This window comes from Uranotaenia lowii, unplaced genomic scaffold (assembly GCF_029784155.1).
Source record: "Uranotaenia lowii strain MFRU-FL unplaced genomic scaffold, ASM2978415v1 HiC_scaffold_96, whole genome shotgun sequence".
Taxonomy (NCBI): Eukaryota; Metazoa; Arthropoda; class Insecta; order Diptera; family Culicidae; genus Uranotaenia; species Uranotaenia lowii.
Genome location: NW_026598933.1, coordinates 41507 through 57689, shown reverse-complemented (window position 1 = coordinate 57689; position 16183 = coordinate 41507). Strand labels below are relative to the sequence as shown.

The window sequence follows — 16183 nt, the reverse complement described above, 5'->3', positions numbered from 1 at the left end:
CAAATTTCAACCGTATAACAGAATTTCACCATGTGGTAAAATTTTATCATGGGACATAATCTGACCATGCCAGTCCATGTGACAAAATCGGACCATGCCACATAATCCGACCATGTGACATAATTCGACCATGCAACATAATCAACCATGTGACATAAGCCAACCTTGCAACATAATCCATCATGTGACATAATCTGACTATGCCACATAATCGACCATGTGATATAATCCGACTATCCAACATAATCGACCATTGAACGTAATTCGACCATGTGACATATTCCGATCATGCAACATATTCCGATCATGCAACATAATCTGACCATGAGACATAATCTGATCATGCAACATTATCGGACCATATGACATAATCCAATCATGCAATATTATCGACCATGTGACATAATTCGACCATGCAACATAATCCGATCATGCAACATTATTGACCATGTGACATAATCCGATCACGCAACATAATTGACCATGTGATATAATCCAACCATGTGACATAATCGGGCCATTTGACATAATTCGACCATGTGACATAATCGGACCATTTGACATAATTCGACCATACAACATAATTGACCATGTGAAATATTCGACCATGTGACACAATCACACCATACAACATAATCGACCTTGTGACATAATCTGATCATGCAACATAATCGACCATGTGACAAAATCCGTCCATGTATCATGATAGTACCATTAGACATAATCCAATCATGCAACATAATCGACCATGTTACATAATCTGACTATGCAACATAATCGACCATGTTACATAATCTGACTATGCAACATAATCGACCATTTAACATAATCCAATCATGCAACATAATTGACTCTGTGACATATTCCGACCATGCAACATAATCGGACCATGTGACATAATCGGACCTTATGACACAATCTAATCTCGTTACATTATCGATCATGTAACATAATCCGACCATGCAACATAATCGACCATGTGACCAACCCGATCATGCATCATAATCTGATCATGCGATACTATCAAACCATGCAACATAATCGACCATATGACATAATCCGATCATGCAACATAATCGCACCATGTGACATAATCCTATCATGCAACATAATCGGTCCATGTGACATTATCCGACCATGCAACATAATCGGACCTTATGACGTGATCCAATCATGCAACATTATCGACCATGTGACATAATCCGACCATGCAACATAATCAACCATGTGACATATTCCGACTATGCAACATAATCGACCATGTGACAATCCGGACCATGTTATATTATCGAACCATGCAATATAATCGTCCATGTGACATAATCCGATCATGCAACATAATCGGACCGTGTGACATAATCTGATCATGCAACATTATCAACAAGATGACAATCTGACCAAGTTATATAATCCGATCATGCAACATAATCTGACTATGTGCCATAATCGGACCATGTGACATAATCGAACCATGTGACATCATCCGATCATGCAACATAATCGTTACACATCTGACAAAATCTTCAAAAAAAATTTCAGATAAAAAACCGTTCGATTTTGGCAACATTCGATTTTGGCAACACAAAATGTTCGGGCATGTTGAAAAAAACGAACGGGGTCTGAATATTTGATTGGCCGAATAGTTGAAAAGGTCAATATTCGGTATTCGGCACGCCGGATATCTCTATTCGGTCTCTTTTTTTGTCATTTTGGACGTTTTTGTACTGATGTTGACATGGAAGGTTTGATATTTACTAATGAACATTATGTAACAAACTATAAGGAATGCAGGCCGAATGAGTTGAATTTCTAATGTCCGTCTAACATTTCCAGTATTTCATCTTCCAGTAAATTACGGAGAGAAAGAAATATTAAAATAAAATGTATGTTGTTAAAAAAATAATCTTCAACGGAATAACTATACACTCGTGACAATCTATCGGAGCCTGGGCTAGTCCAAAGACAAACATTATCCAAATAGCTGAATGAAATATTAATGCACCCTCCATCAACATACAGTTGCCATGTGGCATACAGTAGGGAGAACCAAAGTTTAGTTAAAATGACAAGCAAACGTGAAGAAAAAAAATTAGAAAGTTTGAATTTTGGATGAATGTTTCAATCGAACATTTATAACAAATACATGAAATTCTGATTTTAAACTCGAATGAATCATACATTTTCCTCTTTGTTAAAATTTTGTTAGGAATCTATTGACTGATTAGTAGATGATAAACATGTTGTTGAACATGAAAAAGTCCGACAATTGCTGTGTCTAGTGCTAGTCTCAGGTCATAAATATTTTGGAAACATCAAATTTCTTGAGAGTATAGTGTGAGCGTTAGTATACCGTTTGTAGAAAACTTGAAAATTTAAGGAAGTTCAAAGTTAAAGTGAACGGTAATGTATATTTCGACAAAAACCTACCAACTATCGATTCCGAGCCGTAATCATAACAAAATAGTAATGAAGGTTCCACCCACCCACACATTACCTCGTCAATCCCAGAACAGTCATTGTAGACATTTGATTCGCCGAAGGACCCGTCGACTGACTGGACTGTTGCGTTGGTTGGTGGGAAAAAAAGCTTATTGGTCCCGATGTGTGACACCGCGCGAAAAGTGAATTGTAATGCGTGTTACTTCGCCATTTCCCCCATTACACGCAGTGGTACTCGGCACGCGATGATTTAGAATTGATAACATTTGTGCTGCCCAATATTCTTGCTGCGTCCAAGGGTAGAGACCTTCCGTCCTTGTCCGCGGATATAAAACTAGACGTTCCCAATGCCTATGCTCTGGGTTGATTGGTACTTTCCATCAGTCATTCAGCACGTGTTTGTTTGCGTGATTGTCCTGTGTGTGTATGTATGGTTTGGTGTGGGTGGAGCAGGAGCAGAAGTAGGAGGGAGGGGGTTTTGTCGTCGACTATCCACCCGCCGGATCACGGGGTGGAAAAATGTCAGTCCTTCGGATTGGGTTGTGTTCAGTCATCGGTTACTACGATCGATAAAACGGATTTGGCTGTCTCCGGGAAGGTTTATCAATGATTTGGCAGGCGTGTTGATAGACCAATTTGTTCAAGGTTGATTCTGTTTTTTTTTTATTCGTGCGCGTATATACACTGAGGTTTTTTTTTACGCGGTTTTTTTTTACACGGTTTTTTTTTACGCGGCTTTTTTTACGCGGATTTTCGAATTAACGCGGTTTTTTTTACGCGGTTTTTTTTTACGCGGGACGAAATACCGCGTAAAAAAAAACCTCAGTGTATATATATATATAATCAATACGCAAACAAGGGAGGGCTTTCGGGTGTACCAATGAAGTCTATCATACAAACAAGGGCACTAAAAGGGGTATCCAATCAAAACAGTTTATATCGCGAAAAATTTGAAAACGTGATACTCACTCCTTCGAGCAGAATTTTATTTTATGAAAATGTACATGGAAACATTTAAAAAATTTGGATAAACATATTACGAACAGAGCTTTCGAAACGTGTCTGATTAAAAAAGTGTCCATTTACGGACGAGTACACGAAGAATCCATATAATATTCACTAATAGTTTTTCATTTGATAAAAACTGGAAATAAAAAAAAAATGGTTATTCTTACAAACTACCGCTTTTGTCCGGGTTGAGAAAATCCAGAAAAGTCTTACTAACCATTTGGCAAAATCCCGGCGGTCCATTTTAAATGTTCAATTTGAAATCTGGGCGAAATAGAATGTAAAGGCGTTTACACCCACAATCAACTTTTGATGTGTTCTTGAAATATAATTTTTATTCAATGAATGCAAAAACAAAAATATTTAAACCTAATGTTCTAAGTTCGTCTTGTACATTGGAAAATTATCACATTTTCAAAGGTGATGGAAAGTATTAGAAAACATGAGATAAATTTCATGAATTTTTCGAAAAAGATAAAACGGTCCACCGACGGGCATTGAACCCGCAATTTCCACTTCTGTAAAACGGTGCATTAGCCAATTATACCACGGTGAACGTCACGAAATAGGCTACAGCGCATGCGTACTTGTCGAGCTATTGCTAGAAATATTGATTAACAACTAGCTATTGCTAGAAATATTGATCTAGGACATAGAATGCATGATTTTAATCTATTTTTATGATCCAGTTGATAAATTTGGGTTTTTAGGTGGATCATATATGCTCCATTGTGAAGATAACAACACAGAGGGTGCAAATGAATAATAAGAAATAACGGCAAAAATACATGGAATTTTATCACCTCATTGATCACCAACTAAAACGATCCTATGTTGTGAAATATTTCTTGGGTATATCATCCAGCCCTCAAAAGTCAAACTATTGAAATTTTTGAAATTTTATTTTTGTCTTGAACAATGGCCGCCATGACACATGGACAGAGAAAAAAAAGCTGAATATTAGATTTTTTTAAAATCACATAACTTTCAATATTTTTTCAGGCCAGTGGTTATTTTAGTAGATGAAATACCTATCCTGAAGAGAAAAAAACTTTTAACCGAATGATTTCCATGAGTAGGTATTGATAAAAACTTAGCAAGATGAAAAGTACATTTTGTTCCCAGTATATCACCTGTGATCCACTTTTCTTATACGAAAATTTATATGTTTCAGTGGAAATCTAAGCAAACCATCATTTGATTTTGCTAACACAAGCAATTTTCTGCACGTCAGTATTTTTGTTTGAGGATAATCATGAAAACTTGTGAACTTATCGAACATCAAATAGCAACTTGAATTAAATTAAAAAAAAACAACTTTTGCTCAGCTTTTATCTGCCGAGCAAAAACTAAATAGTGAATCGATGTTCTTCAAATTTTGTGCAATGATTCTCTGTCATACCTGCACATTCGCTGAGAAAATGGTATTGATCCAAAGAGCCCAGTTCAAATGCAACCTGTGCGAAGTTGTGGATCATCTGTGCTACCATGGGAAGGAAAGGGTTAATAAAGGCAAATGCCTTGAAGATGTATGTTAAATTGAGAGTCAAATAGAACACGTGACTGATAGTGTCAGAAACATACGATTAGTGGCTATTCTGCAACATTGGGATATGGCAACCAAAAAAAAAGGTCATCACCAAATAAGTTATCCAGACATTTTTTCAAAATCTTCCAGATTTTTTCGAAAAACAGTTGGCAACCCTGATCACCACTCATCGACACGAGATTTTATTCGAACCGCTGCTTACCAGAGGTGCCAGGCGGTTTTGTCAAAAATCAGGACACCGCGCTGAAAAAAAATTCAGGATTTTTCAGGATACCAGTAAATAGTAAAATAACATGCAGCTTTGCTTAGATTGCATAGCTAAGGGCGAAATACAGGTGCTGAAAAAATGCGCCGAAAATTATAACATCATTTGAACCAAATATTATCATCGGATAAACTGGTTTAACTATTTTATTATTATTAAAGATTTGTTTAATGCTCTCACCATTTATCGATAAATTTAGTTATTATTTAGATTTTTTTTTAAATCAGGACAAATCAGGGCATTTTAAAGGCCATTTTTCAAAGATCAGGACAATTTAAGCGTTTTTGAAAAATCAGGACGGCCTCTCGAAAATCAGGACAAATCCTGAAAAATCAGAACGCCTGACACACCTGCTGCTTACGGTCATATGAAGAAGCAACCAGTGCTGCTCAATAGTGGGTAAAGAACACATCCGAATATCCGAGATATACATGGAGTGTATCGATATAAGATCCAGCAGTCGCGGATGGAGCTCGACAAATGCACATTGGATTAGCTTAGTGTGATTGACTACTCACATCCACTGGAACTTCTATGCTTCTACTATCAACTTTACTTTTGCTTAAACACAGACCTTCATTAAGAGATTGTTGTATCATGACAAAAATTCTTAGCCGTGAACCAGTCTCGTAGATAATGGCTAATATGAATAAAGCTCTAGTAATTGCTTTTGCTATTTTCGAGCAGTTTTGTGAGTCAAATACTGCGAATGGCATGCATATTTTTTATCCGGAGCTGGATGAAAGTAAATGTTCTACTCTGCTTTTTCATATCTATTTGAGCAAATGCTTTCAAATTTTGCCATTCTAAAGTTAGAGCTAAGTAAAAGCTATCGAAGCAATTGCTATTTTCTTATTCATACCACCTAATGTTCTGTTTTAAAATATTTCAGGGTTGCTAGCGAACCGGGAAAACCGGGAATACCGGGAAAAACTTTGGAATTTCATCTCGTCACCGGGAAACCGAAAAAAAGCCAGTAATTTCGGTACCTCACCGGGAAAATTGTCATGCTTGAGGTTTTTTTACGGAATTTCAAAAATATTATCAAAATTATTTCTAAATTTAAGAATATTTTTTGACAGTCTTGATAGATTAATCTCATGAACGCTTATTTTCGTTCATTATTAAACAAACGAAGTTTGAATCGCTTTTTATCAAATTGCAGGGTAATATGAGATATCTAATTTTTTTCGCTCTCCGCAAGTGGGCTATATTACAAGCATAACTCCAATGTTATAAATTTAATAATGAAACTATTATCGACAAAACTAACTACAGTCGGACCTGGATAAGTGAGAGTTCGAACTTCGGACTCCAAAGGACTGAATATTTTTTCTCGTTTATATGTCTTGTGTAGAAATTGTATCGAAAATAAGGTCCTATCGAAATCTAAGGTCTTACAGCACTACTAAAGTTATTCATTGTTTTGTATTAAATTTTTTTTTCTGAAGCATGTCTTTGGATTTGCCAAAAAATATAACTGCATTCAAATATTACTTGCAATCTTATGATTTTAAGTTTTGTAAGACAAATCCCCATTCAAGTTAACAAGCTGTTTCGATGTATTTTTTTACATATTTCTCTACAAACTATACCATTTTTTTCTAGAACTCTATAAAAATTCAAGAAAATTTTACAGTAGCTGAAAAGTGCTACATGATAGTTTCAAGATCAATTGACCTCAATTTTTTGTTTTTTGCAAAACTGTTAAAATTATGGAGCAAAACAACGAAGAGATGCCAATTTCGTTAGATTCGTTTTAAAAAATCATGAAACCCTGTCAATTTCATACGAAATGATTACGTGTTAAAATACGCCATAGCTTTTGTCATGATTTCTTACCGGCTAACAAGTTTTGAAATACAATTGTTAAAAAATTGAGCCCCTTTACAATAAATTTTTTTATTCACCATAATTTTATATTTGAAAACGAATATATTAAATGGAAAAATCATCATTTATAACCGGGAAAAAGCCGGGGGAAAACCGGGGAAAATTTTGGATTTTCAAAACGAAAAATCGCTAGCAACCCTGATATTTGTTATCTGCTGCGAGAAATACAGAACTCAGGAATGATATTTTTATTGCTTTAAAAATGTTTCTTTAAATGTTTAATGTGAACTAATATTCCCACATTTTGAGTGATTTTAAAACAACACGCTAGTCATTTTTTGTGGTGTAGTTTCCGAAAGGTGTCACCATGGAACGCAGTGGTAAGTGCTCTAGAAAAGGGCTCCATTCACACCAGCAGCAGCCCACCCATTCATCGTCACATCATTAAGCAACGAATATCATAATTGCTCGTCTGTGACTTTGACTTGACAGATGGGGGTTGTTTTCGCCACCCTTTTCACCCGCTGCGCTCCGTCAGGTAATGCAGTAATTGCAGCTCAGCAGCAGCCTAGCGTGGTGGTGATTATAATGCTAATGTTCAACAGCAGCAGAGATACTTGAAAGAGCTTTACGACGACGAGAAGAAGGTGACCGACTTTAACCGAATGGAATGTGCAGTTGAAATTCGTTTACACCTTTTAGTCATATTTCTCTTATATTGAAATAGAACAGAACCAATACCAAAACCTCGGATAACAATCACGTCATCAGCAGGAGCAACGAACGCCAGGCACTGACTGAGCTCACCACTCTTCTAGCTTGGAAATTTTCAGAATTTCTTTCCTTCCGCGCTTGCACCTCGTTGCGAAGTGCTTAACGCACTGCGAGCAAAGCCGTGGCAGAAAAATGATATAATGTTAGAAACAGTGAAATCATTAAATTTCCGACTGTTGAATCATTCATGTCTTCTTTCTTTGCGCGCTATTATCCGTGCTTCGCGGCGAGTGCAATAAATTTTTGCTCACCAGTCAGTCAGCCTAATGCGGCGAAAGATAACCCGAAAAAAAATACCTACACTTCACAAGTACGATGCCATTTTAACATCATCTTCCAAACGAGCGGTTGGCACAGGTTCATTCTACCGGACTGAGAGTTTTCTTGAATCCATCAGACGGACAAGAAAAAAAAAACAGTAATAAAAAAACTCATCCCCTATTGATGAAGAAATGATCATGATTCAGGTCAATGCCTCCTATCGCTGCCCCGTTCTTTTGGGGTAACTATCTATCTATGGCTGAAAAATAGTCGGACGTCGTCCTTTTAAATTTATTACATATTGTTATCTCTATCGGAACATATGACATATTGGACCAAGATCTAACACAATTATACGGTACGAAGATATGACTTATCAAATTTGTACAAGTTTAAGCATTTTTAAGGTTCTATCATGCCGAAAAAATACTAGCGCCGTCACTTGCTTACAGTGACAATTCTTTTTAAGTAGACGCGACAATGTTCCCTGGAATTTTTACGGCTTCGATGTGGATTCATCATCAATGAGAAGGGGAGCACGTTACAGTCCGAGCGAACGACGACAGCGCGTCATTGTCGCGTAGAATACGATCACATGACTAATACATCGCGCGTCACGCAGTGGCCGGAATAATTGTATTTGGAATGATGGAACATTCGACAACTGGACTAAATGCTGGTGCTCCCCCCTAGAGGCCGCCTCACAGTTCATCTGTCATCATTGTAAGTTTGGTTGTCACGCATCTAAAAGGCACAACGCTGTCTCCAATTATCCCTGGAAGCCTTCATGGAAGGAATACCATTGTTATTACGTCGTTATGTAATAGAAAAATTACACATTTTTCTCGCTGCTCATGAACTTGTACGTCATCCAGCCGTCAACGTCGGAGAGGTAGCGAGATGAGTAGCGACCCATATCTACGGCAAGGCGCGCGGGCAGCAGCACGGACAAAAAGGCGACAAGAAATCAATTCGAGCACGCGGTCCAAGCCTGAATGATGAAACACTAAATGTGTTGTGCCAAAAACAATTAACGCTAGAGGCCATCCTTGGATATCGCCCACCATATAGAGAGGAGAGCCTGGAGAAATTACAGCTTTTCAAAGTGATTGGTTTAATTTGCATGAAATTTTATTTCGCGTGTACACGGCGGTTCCCCCAAACGACTTTTGGTATTAGTACAATCGGATTTCTTTTCCTCTGCGCTTTACACACGGCCCACGACGACGACGACGAAAGCGGCAACCCAAGATGGGACTTGAAGCGCTCACCAAGATAATCCCGCTACATCAAACCAGTCGTCCGTCAGCGCGAATACTTTTGTTCGGTCCATATTGGAACGCTGGGGCTCGGTATTGGTGAGATTCACCAGTTGCCGCTTTCGGCAGTTTGATCACGTCTCTACATTCGAAAAAGCGCGGAACGTTAGAGCAAACCGTGCGACCAGATGGTCAAAGTTTCGGCTCGCTTTCAGCTGCCTTACGAGCCGGTGCTGAATTCCCTTGGAGCCCTTAAACGAAATTCATTGTCAATTCAAGGAAGACTGAATTTAGCTTTCCGTGTAAATAAATTAAAACAAACGTATTTGCATGGGGTAAACGTTTGCCACCCCCGCATGTTCAAACCCAGATAGTCAACGTAGTTTATTAATTAGTATTTGTGGCATCGACCGGCTGATACAATACTCGGATACGATGAAGGAAAAAATACACACTCACCAACCAAGAACCAAACCCACGTTCGAAACTTGACTCCGCCAACCTCGCCAATTCAATCGAACGGTGGAAGGAGCATCGACGTTTTCCCCCCATTTGTTCGGGAATATTCAACCTTGCCTAATACTATTCATATCCAACACAGGAAGGAAAAGAAGATGCTCGAATAGGAGATCTTCTCAGCACTTTCCCATTTAGTTACCTATAGGATGCAACATGCGCTCGGTTTCCGGTTACCCCCTTGAAACCATCAAACAGACCGCGCCGGGTCGAGTTATTGTAACGGTAGTGAAGGCAATAACGGCCAGATTGATTCAAACTTTCAGCCAAGAAACTCTCGCCAGACGGAAGAACAGGTTCCTGCTCACGCGACTTTCCTGGTTCGTCCAATACCCTTCCTCGCTCATCAACCTTCAATAGACAGAGTCCGATTGAATTAAATTCCTTAATTTTAACCGGCTGCTGTAGCTGTTGCTATACAGCTAGCCGACCGTTTGGCAAACTAGCTCAGCCTATCGCGTGCTGCTAGCTGCTACTATCAATTCTTCGCGGATGAAGTTCAAGGTCACCTGCAAGGTTATAAATCCTCCTGTGAGCGCCCCTTAAGTCTACCGAGCCGGGATACACCTGCCTTGCCCTGCTCCGGGGTAGACAGGTTCGTTGTTAACTAACATAACATGATGCTGATTTATAGACTGCTGCTGCCTCTCCCCAAAACCCAACCTTTCCAGCCGTTGCGTTGTTGTAACGGACCATCCCGGAACGCACTTCTCGTTTGTGGCGCGCTTCTTCCTCTACATTTTCGCACATGCTTAACCTTTGAGGGGGGGGGGCGCGCGCCTGCATATTGTGCACACCTCCTCTTCCCTCTAAATGTGGTTCCCGCATATTTTAAATTCTTTTCACGACGACGACCGCGCGACGTCGCCTTCCTGCTGCTAATGCTTTTGCATGTTCTGTGCAACTGCACACCATATCACTCGTACCTAAAGAGTCACCGGTTTTGGTGGAGCACAATTTTTCGCTCCATCTAGCACACGTCATGTGGTAGAAGTGCTGCGATGGTTTAATTGCTTTGCTCTGTTGCGCTTAAATTATACTCGAGAACCAAACAGCATTGCAGAAAAAAAATCCGGTTCTAACTAGAGGGAGAGACCCCGTCTGCTGACTGAACATACACTTCCATGCACATTGTATGCTGCTGCTACCATTTTTAGCATTGACAATCGACCCGGGACCGGAAATGCAATCGATGTTCGTTCAGGTCGTTGTGGGTTTGTTAAGTTTTTTTTGTCTTTTTTGGTCGTCGTCTATATTTATTAAAAAAATGCGTGATTTTCCATTCTAATTCTGTTTCATGCATTGCAATATGTATTAAAAGGTGGTTTACATATAGTTCACACACCTTAGCTTATTACTGAAATATTCTTTCATTCATTTCCAACACAAAAAAAACATGGACCGTAAATTTTCCTATGTGTTCAGAACTTTTACTTCTCGAGCTTTTACTTACTCCATACTGTATCTCGATAGCAAAATTCAACAAAGAATACCGGTTCATATTATTCCTTGATAGAAAATAAACGTTAGAAACTTAATTTTCTATTATCTCAAGATAATACATTAATTATATTTTTGGACGGTAATTCAATCATCCAGGAATTGGTTTTTTCGGAAACGTTAAATAAAAAAAAATAAGAAAATAAAAAAAAAATCAGAAAAACTCAATCAAAATAAAAAAAGATCAATATTTGGAAAACATGATAGAATAAAAAGAAATGAGTGAATTAAATGAGAAACAAAGTAAGGACTAAAAAATGAGAAATTAAAATAAATGAGAGAATTTAAAAAATAAGGGAATAAAAAAAGAGAAAATTTAAAAAAAAAAATGAAAGAATAAAGAAAATGGGAGAATTTAAAAAAAGAAATGAGAAAATGGAAAAATGAGAGAATTTAAAAAAAAATGAGAGAATTTAAAAAAAAAATGAGAGAATTTAAAAAAAAAATGAGAGAATTTAAAAAAAAAATGAGAGAATTAAAAAAAAAAATGAGAGAATTTAAAAAAAAATGAGAGAATTTAAAAAAAAATGAGAGAATTTAAAAAAAAATGAGAGAATTTAAAAAAAAATGAGAGAATTTAAAAAAAAAATGAGAGAATTAAAAAAAAATGAGAGTATTTTAAAAAATGAGAATTTTTAAAAAAATGAGAGAATTTAAAAAAAATGATAGAATTAAAAAAAAAATGAGAGAATTTAAAAAAAATAAAAGAATTCAAAAAAAAAAAATTGAGAATTTAAAAAAAATGAGAGAATTTAAAAAAATGAGAGAATTTAAAAAAAATTAGAGAATAAAAAAAGGAGGAAATTAAAAAAGAATGAGAGAATTGTAAAAAATGAGAGAGTTAAAAAAATGAGAGAATTAAAATAAATGGGAGAAATAATAAAAATGAGATGATTAAAAATTTGAGAGAACTAACAAAAATGAGAGAAAAAAAAATGAGAGAATTAAAAATAATGAGACTTAAAAAAAAGAAAGGATTTTAATTTTAATGAATGAGAAATTGAAAATGATTAAAAAGAATGAAAGAATAAAAAATGAAAGAATTTAAAAATAGGAGAATTTAAAAAAAAATTAGAATAAAAAAAATCAGAGAATCAAACAAATTAAGAGAATTAAAATGAAATGAAAGTATAAAAAAAAATAAGAGAATAAAAAAAATGAGAGTTTTAAAAAAATAAGAGAATTAGTAAAATGAGAGAATTTAAGAAAATGAGAGAATTTAAAAAATGAGAGAATTTAAAAAAAATAAGAGAATTGAAAAATGAGAAAATTAACAAAAAATGAAAGAATTAAAAAAATGAGAGAATTAAACTCTGTTGTGGTATGAGCCTACTTGGTTGAATGATTCAGCAGCTCCAATTGCCGAGCATTCGGAGGTTTCTGCTACCTAGTGGTAGCTTACCTAACCCGGACAATATAAGGGAGGGAAACGATACACATTCATCAATCGAAAACGTTCACTGAAGAAGGTAGTAAGTTGCTATCGAAATACTGGTATATGAACTTTTCATTTACCGTTGTTGAATTAAAAGGAATCTTTCGATTGCTTTGATTCAGAGAATTAAAAAAAATGAGAATTAAAAAAATGAGAGAATTAAAAAAATGAGAGAATTAAAAAAATGAGAGAATTAAAATAATATGAGAGAATTAATAAAAATGAGAGAATTAAAAAAACATGAGAGAATTAAAAAAATGAGAGAAATCAAAAAATGAAAGAATTAAAAAAATGAGAAAATTAAAAAAATGAGAGAATTAAAAAATGAGAAAATTAAAAAATGAGAGTATTAAAAAGAATGAGAGAATAAAAAAATGAGAGAATAAAAAAAATGAGAGAATTAAAAAAAATGAGAGAATTAAAAAAAATGAGAGAATTAAAAAAACATGAGAGAATTGAAAAAAATGAGGGAATAAAAAAAATGATAGAATTTAAAAAAAAATTACAGAATTAGTAAAAGTAGAGAATTTAAAAAATGAGAGAATTTAAAAAATGAGAGAATTCAAAAAATGAGAGAATTGAAAAAATGAGAAAAAAAAGAATTAAAAAATGAGAGAATTAAAAAAATGAGAGAATTTTAAAAAAATGAGAGAATTAAAAAAAATATGAGAGAATTAATAAAAATGAGAGAATTAACAAAAATGAGATGATTAAAAAAAAGAGAGAATCAATAAAAAAATGAGAGAGTTAAAAAAAATGAAAGATTTGAAAAAATTGAGAGAATTGAAAAAAAAATGAAAGATTTGAAATAAATGAGAGAGTTGAAGAAAAATAGATGATTAAAAAGATTGAGAGGATTAAAACAAATTGAGAAAATTAAAAAAAAAATGCGAAAGTTACAAAAAAAGGAAAGAGTTAAAAAAAATTGGGAATTAAAAAAATATATACAGAATTTAAATAAATTGAATTAATTAAAATAAACTGAAAGAATTAAAAAAATAGAGAAAACATGATAGGAATAAAAAAAATCATGAATATACCTAGCAAGAAATGGAAATTGTAGAAAAAACAGGAATTGACAGAACGACATAAATTACAATAATAACAAAAGTGGCAAAAATCACACATACATATAAAAAATAGATACAAATAAGAAAATATAAAAAATAATATGTACCTACATACAAAAACTATTAAAATAACTCAAAAATGATAAAAACAATCCAATACTGATATTAAAAATTAAATTACTTTTTCATTTCAAGGTTTTTGTTTTTGCTTGCAAATATGTAAACTTCTGACATTTTAACCCAACTCCTTTTCCGGGAAATGATGAATCTAAGTAAAATAGAGCAACGAAAATCTGTTTGAACTTGTGCTCTCCTTAGCGGCATTTCATAGCTTTTTTCCGTGTTACATACATCCAATTGATTATTTTATTTTTCTTCCGACGTTTTCCTTTTTCGCAGAAATGGTCGAAGCAATGAAGAAGGTCGCCTCCATGGACGTTGAGCTCACAGTCGAAGAGCGAAATCTGCTGTCGGTCGCCTACAAAAATGTCATCGGAGCACGACGTGCCTCGTGGCGAATAATCTCGTCCATCGAACAGAAGGAGGAAAATAAGGTTTGTGACATTTGTGCAAATTGAAATTTGTCGGAACTTTTTCTTCTAAAATGTGTGCTCTTTTCTCCGTTTTTTTTTGTGGTACACACTTCCGTAGGGTATCGAAGAAAAGCTGGAGATGATTAAGAACTACCGCGCACAGGTCGAAAAGGAATTGCGGGATATCTGTCAGGACATTCTGGACGTACTCGATAAGCACTTAATTCCTTGCGCGTCGACGGGCGAAAGCAAAGTATTCTACTACAAAATGAAGGGCGATTACCACCGCTACCTAGCCGAATTCGCCACCGGTGGAGACCGAAAAGACGCTGCAGAAAACTCGTTAGTTGCATACAAGGCCGCCAGCGATATTGCGATGACCGAACTTCCGCCGACGCACCCGATCCGGTTGGGACTGGCACTAAACTTTTCAGTGAGTATTCTTATAGGGGGAAGTCGTCTATGACCGGATACCTCCTATGGCCGGACAACATTGATTTTTTGAAAACGATATATCCTTATAATGTTTTAACACCATGAAAATGAAGTAAATAGTAGCCTGCTCTAGTTTTTTCGAAGGAAATGTTACAGAATGGTAGTTTGTCAAAAAAACTTTTATAAAAGGCTTCATAGAATGTTCAGTTTGGAAAGTACTTACTCACAAGATCTAAGCAAGTGATTTCAGTCATTGTGCCATTGGTGACAACTTAGGTGATGAAATTCGTAGTGTCCGGCCATAGACAACACTTTTGGAATTGTGTGAAAACTAACATAAAATTATTTCTCTCACTACATGAATATGTTGTAAATAATTTTTTTTCTAATACTGTTTAGTGATCATAATCTTGATACTCTTCAAATCAGTAGAGGAACCAATATTTACAAAAATTTATTTTTGAAGTTATTGCTTAAAAATCTTAAGTGTCCGGTAGTAGACAACTTCCCCCTACTACTTTTTGTTGTTTCAGAAGAAGTTTGAAATAGCTTTAACGCAAATATTTGTCCTCTCAACCATAGGTATTCTACTACGAAATCCTGAACTCTCCGGATCGTGCCTGCCGCCTAGCGAAAGCAGCATTCGACGACGCCATCGCTGAATTGGACACCCTCAGCGAGGAAAGTTACAAAGATTCCACGCTCATCATGCAGTTACTGCGGGACAACCTTACCCTGTGGACATCCGATATGCAGGGTGACGGTGAGTAGCAAAAATAACACAAGTTGTTTTTTTCTCCTGGCCCATTCAGTCATTTGTCTATCTGTTCGCACACTCCGGGTTATGATATTTTTGGTATTTCCTTATATAAAATACATCATTCGACATTTGTACGATCAGCTCGCTGGAACGGCAAAGATATCATTTTTCATCTACTTATTCGTCAGCTTGGGATTTGAGTTATCTCATGGCGCATACATATCAATACGCGTTTCTTTCTCGGGCGTCAAATTCAAAACCTAATTGTTTTAAATTATTGTTGCTACTTGAAGTTTATTGAAAAGCTCTTTTTTCCTTTTTAATTCAATCATTCCTTGCTTGAAATCTCTGAATGTGTTGATCTACTACAACCTCAGTGTGATTATCGATCGTTATAGCGAAATGAACCAAAAATGCAGAGATTAACAATGAACTGTAGTAGATTGGTCACAGCCATAGTATTGCTTCGTTGCTTCGTTGTATCTTGAATTAATTTATTTTCAATTTATATTGCAAAAAGCATAAAAAAAAGTTCAATTATGCATA

General features: G+C 35.7%; 1 protein-coding gene across 1 annotated transcript in view; it reads left to right on the top strand.

Moving 5' to 3' along the window:
• Positions 1-16183, top strand: part of LOC129761010 (14-3-3 protein epsilon) — a 39731-nt gene that overhangs the window by 19402 nt on the left and 4146 nt on the right. The window contains exons 3-5 of the mRNA XM_055758714.1: positions 14309-14463; positions 14561-14875; positions 15460-15640. Coding sequence (XP_055614689.1) covers positions 14309-14463; positions 14561-14875; positions 15460-15640 — 651 coding nt within the window. The remainder of the gene's footprint in view (positions 1-14308; positions 14464-14560; positions 14876-15459; positions 15641-16183) is intronic.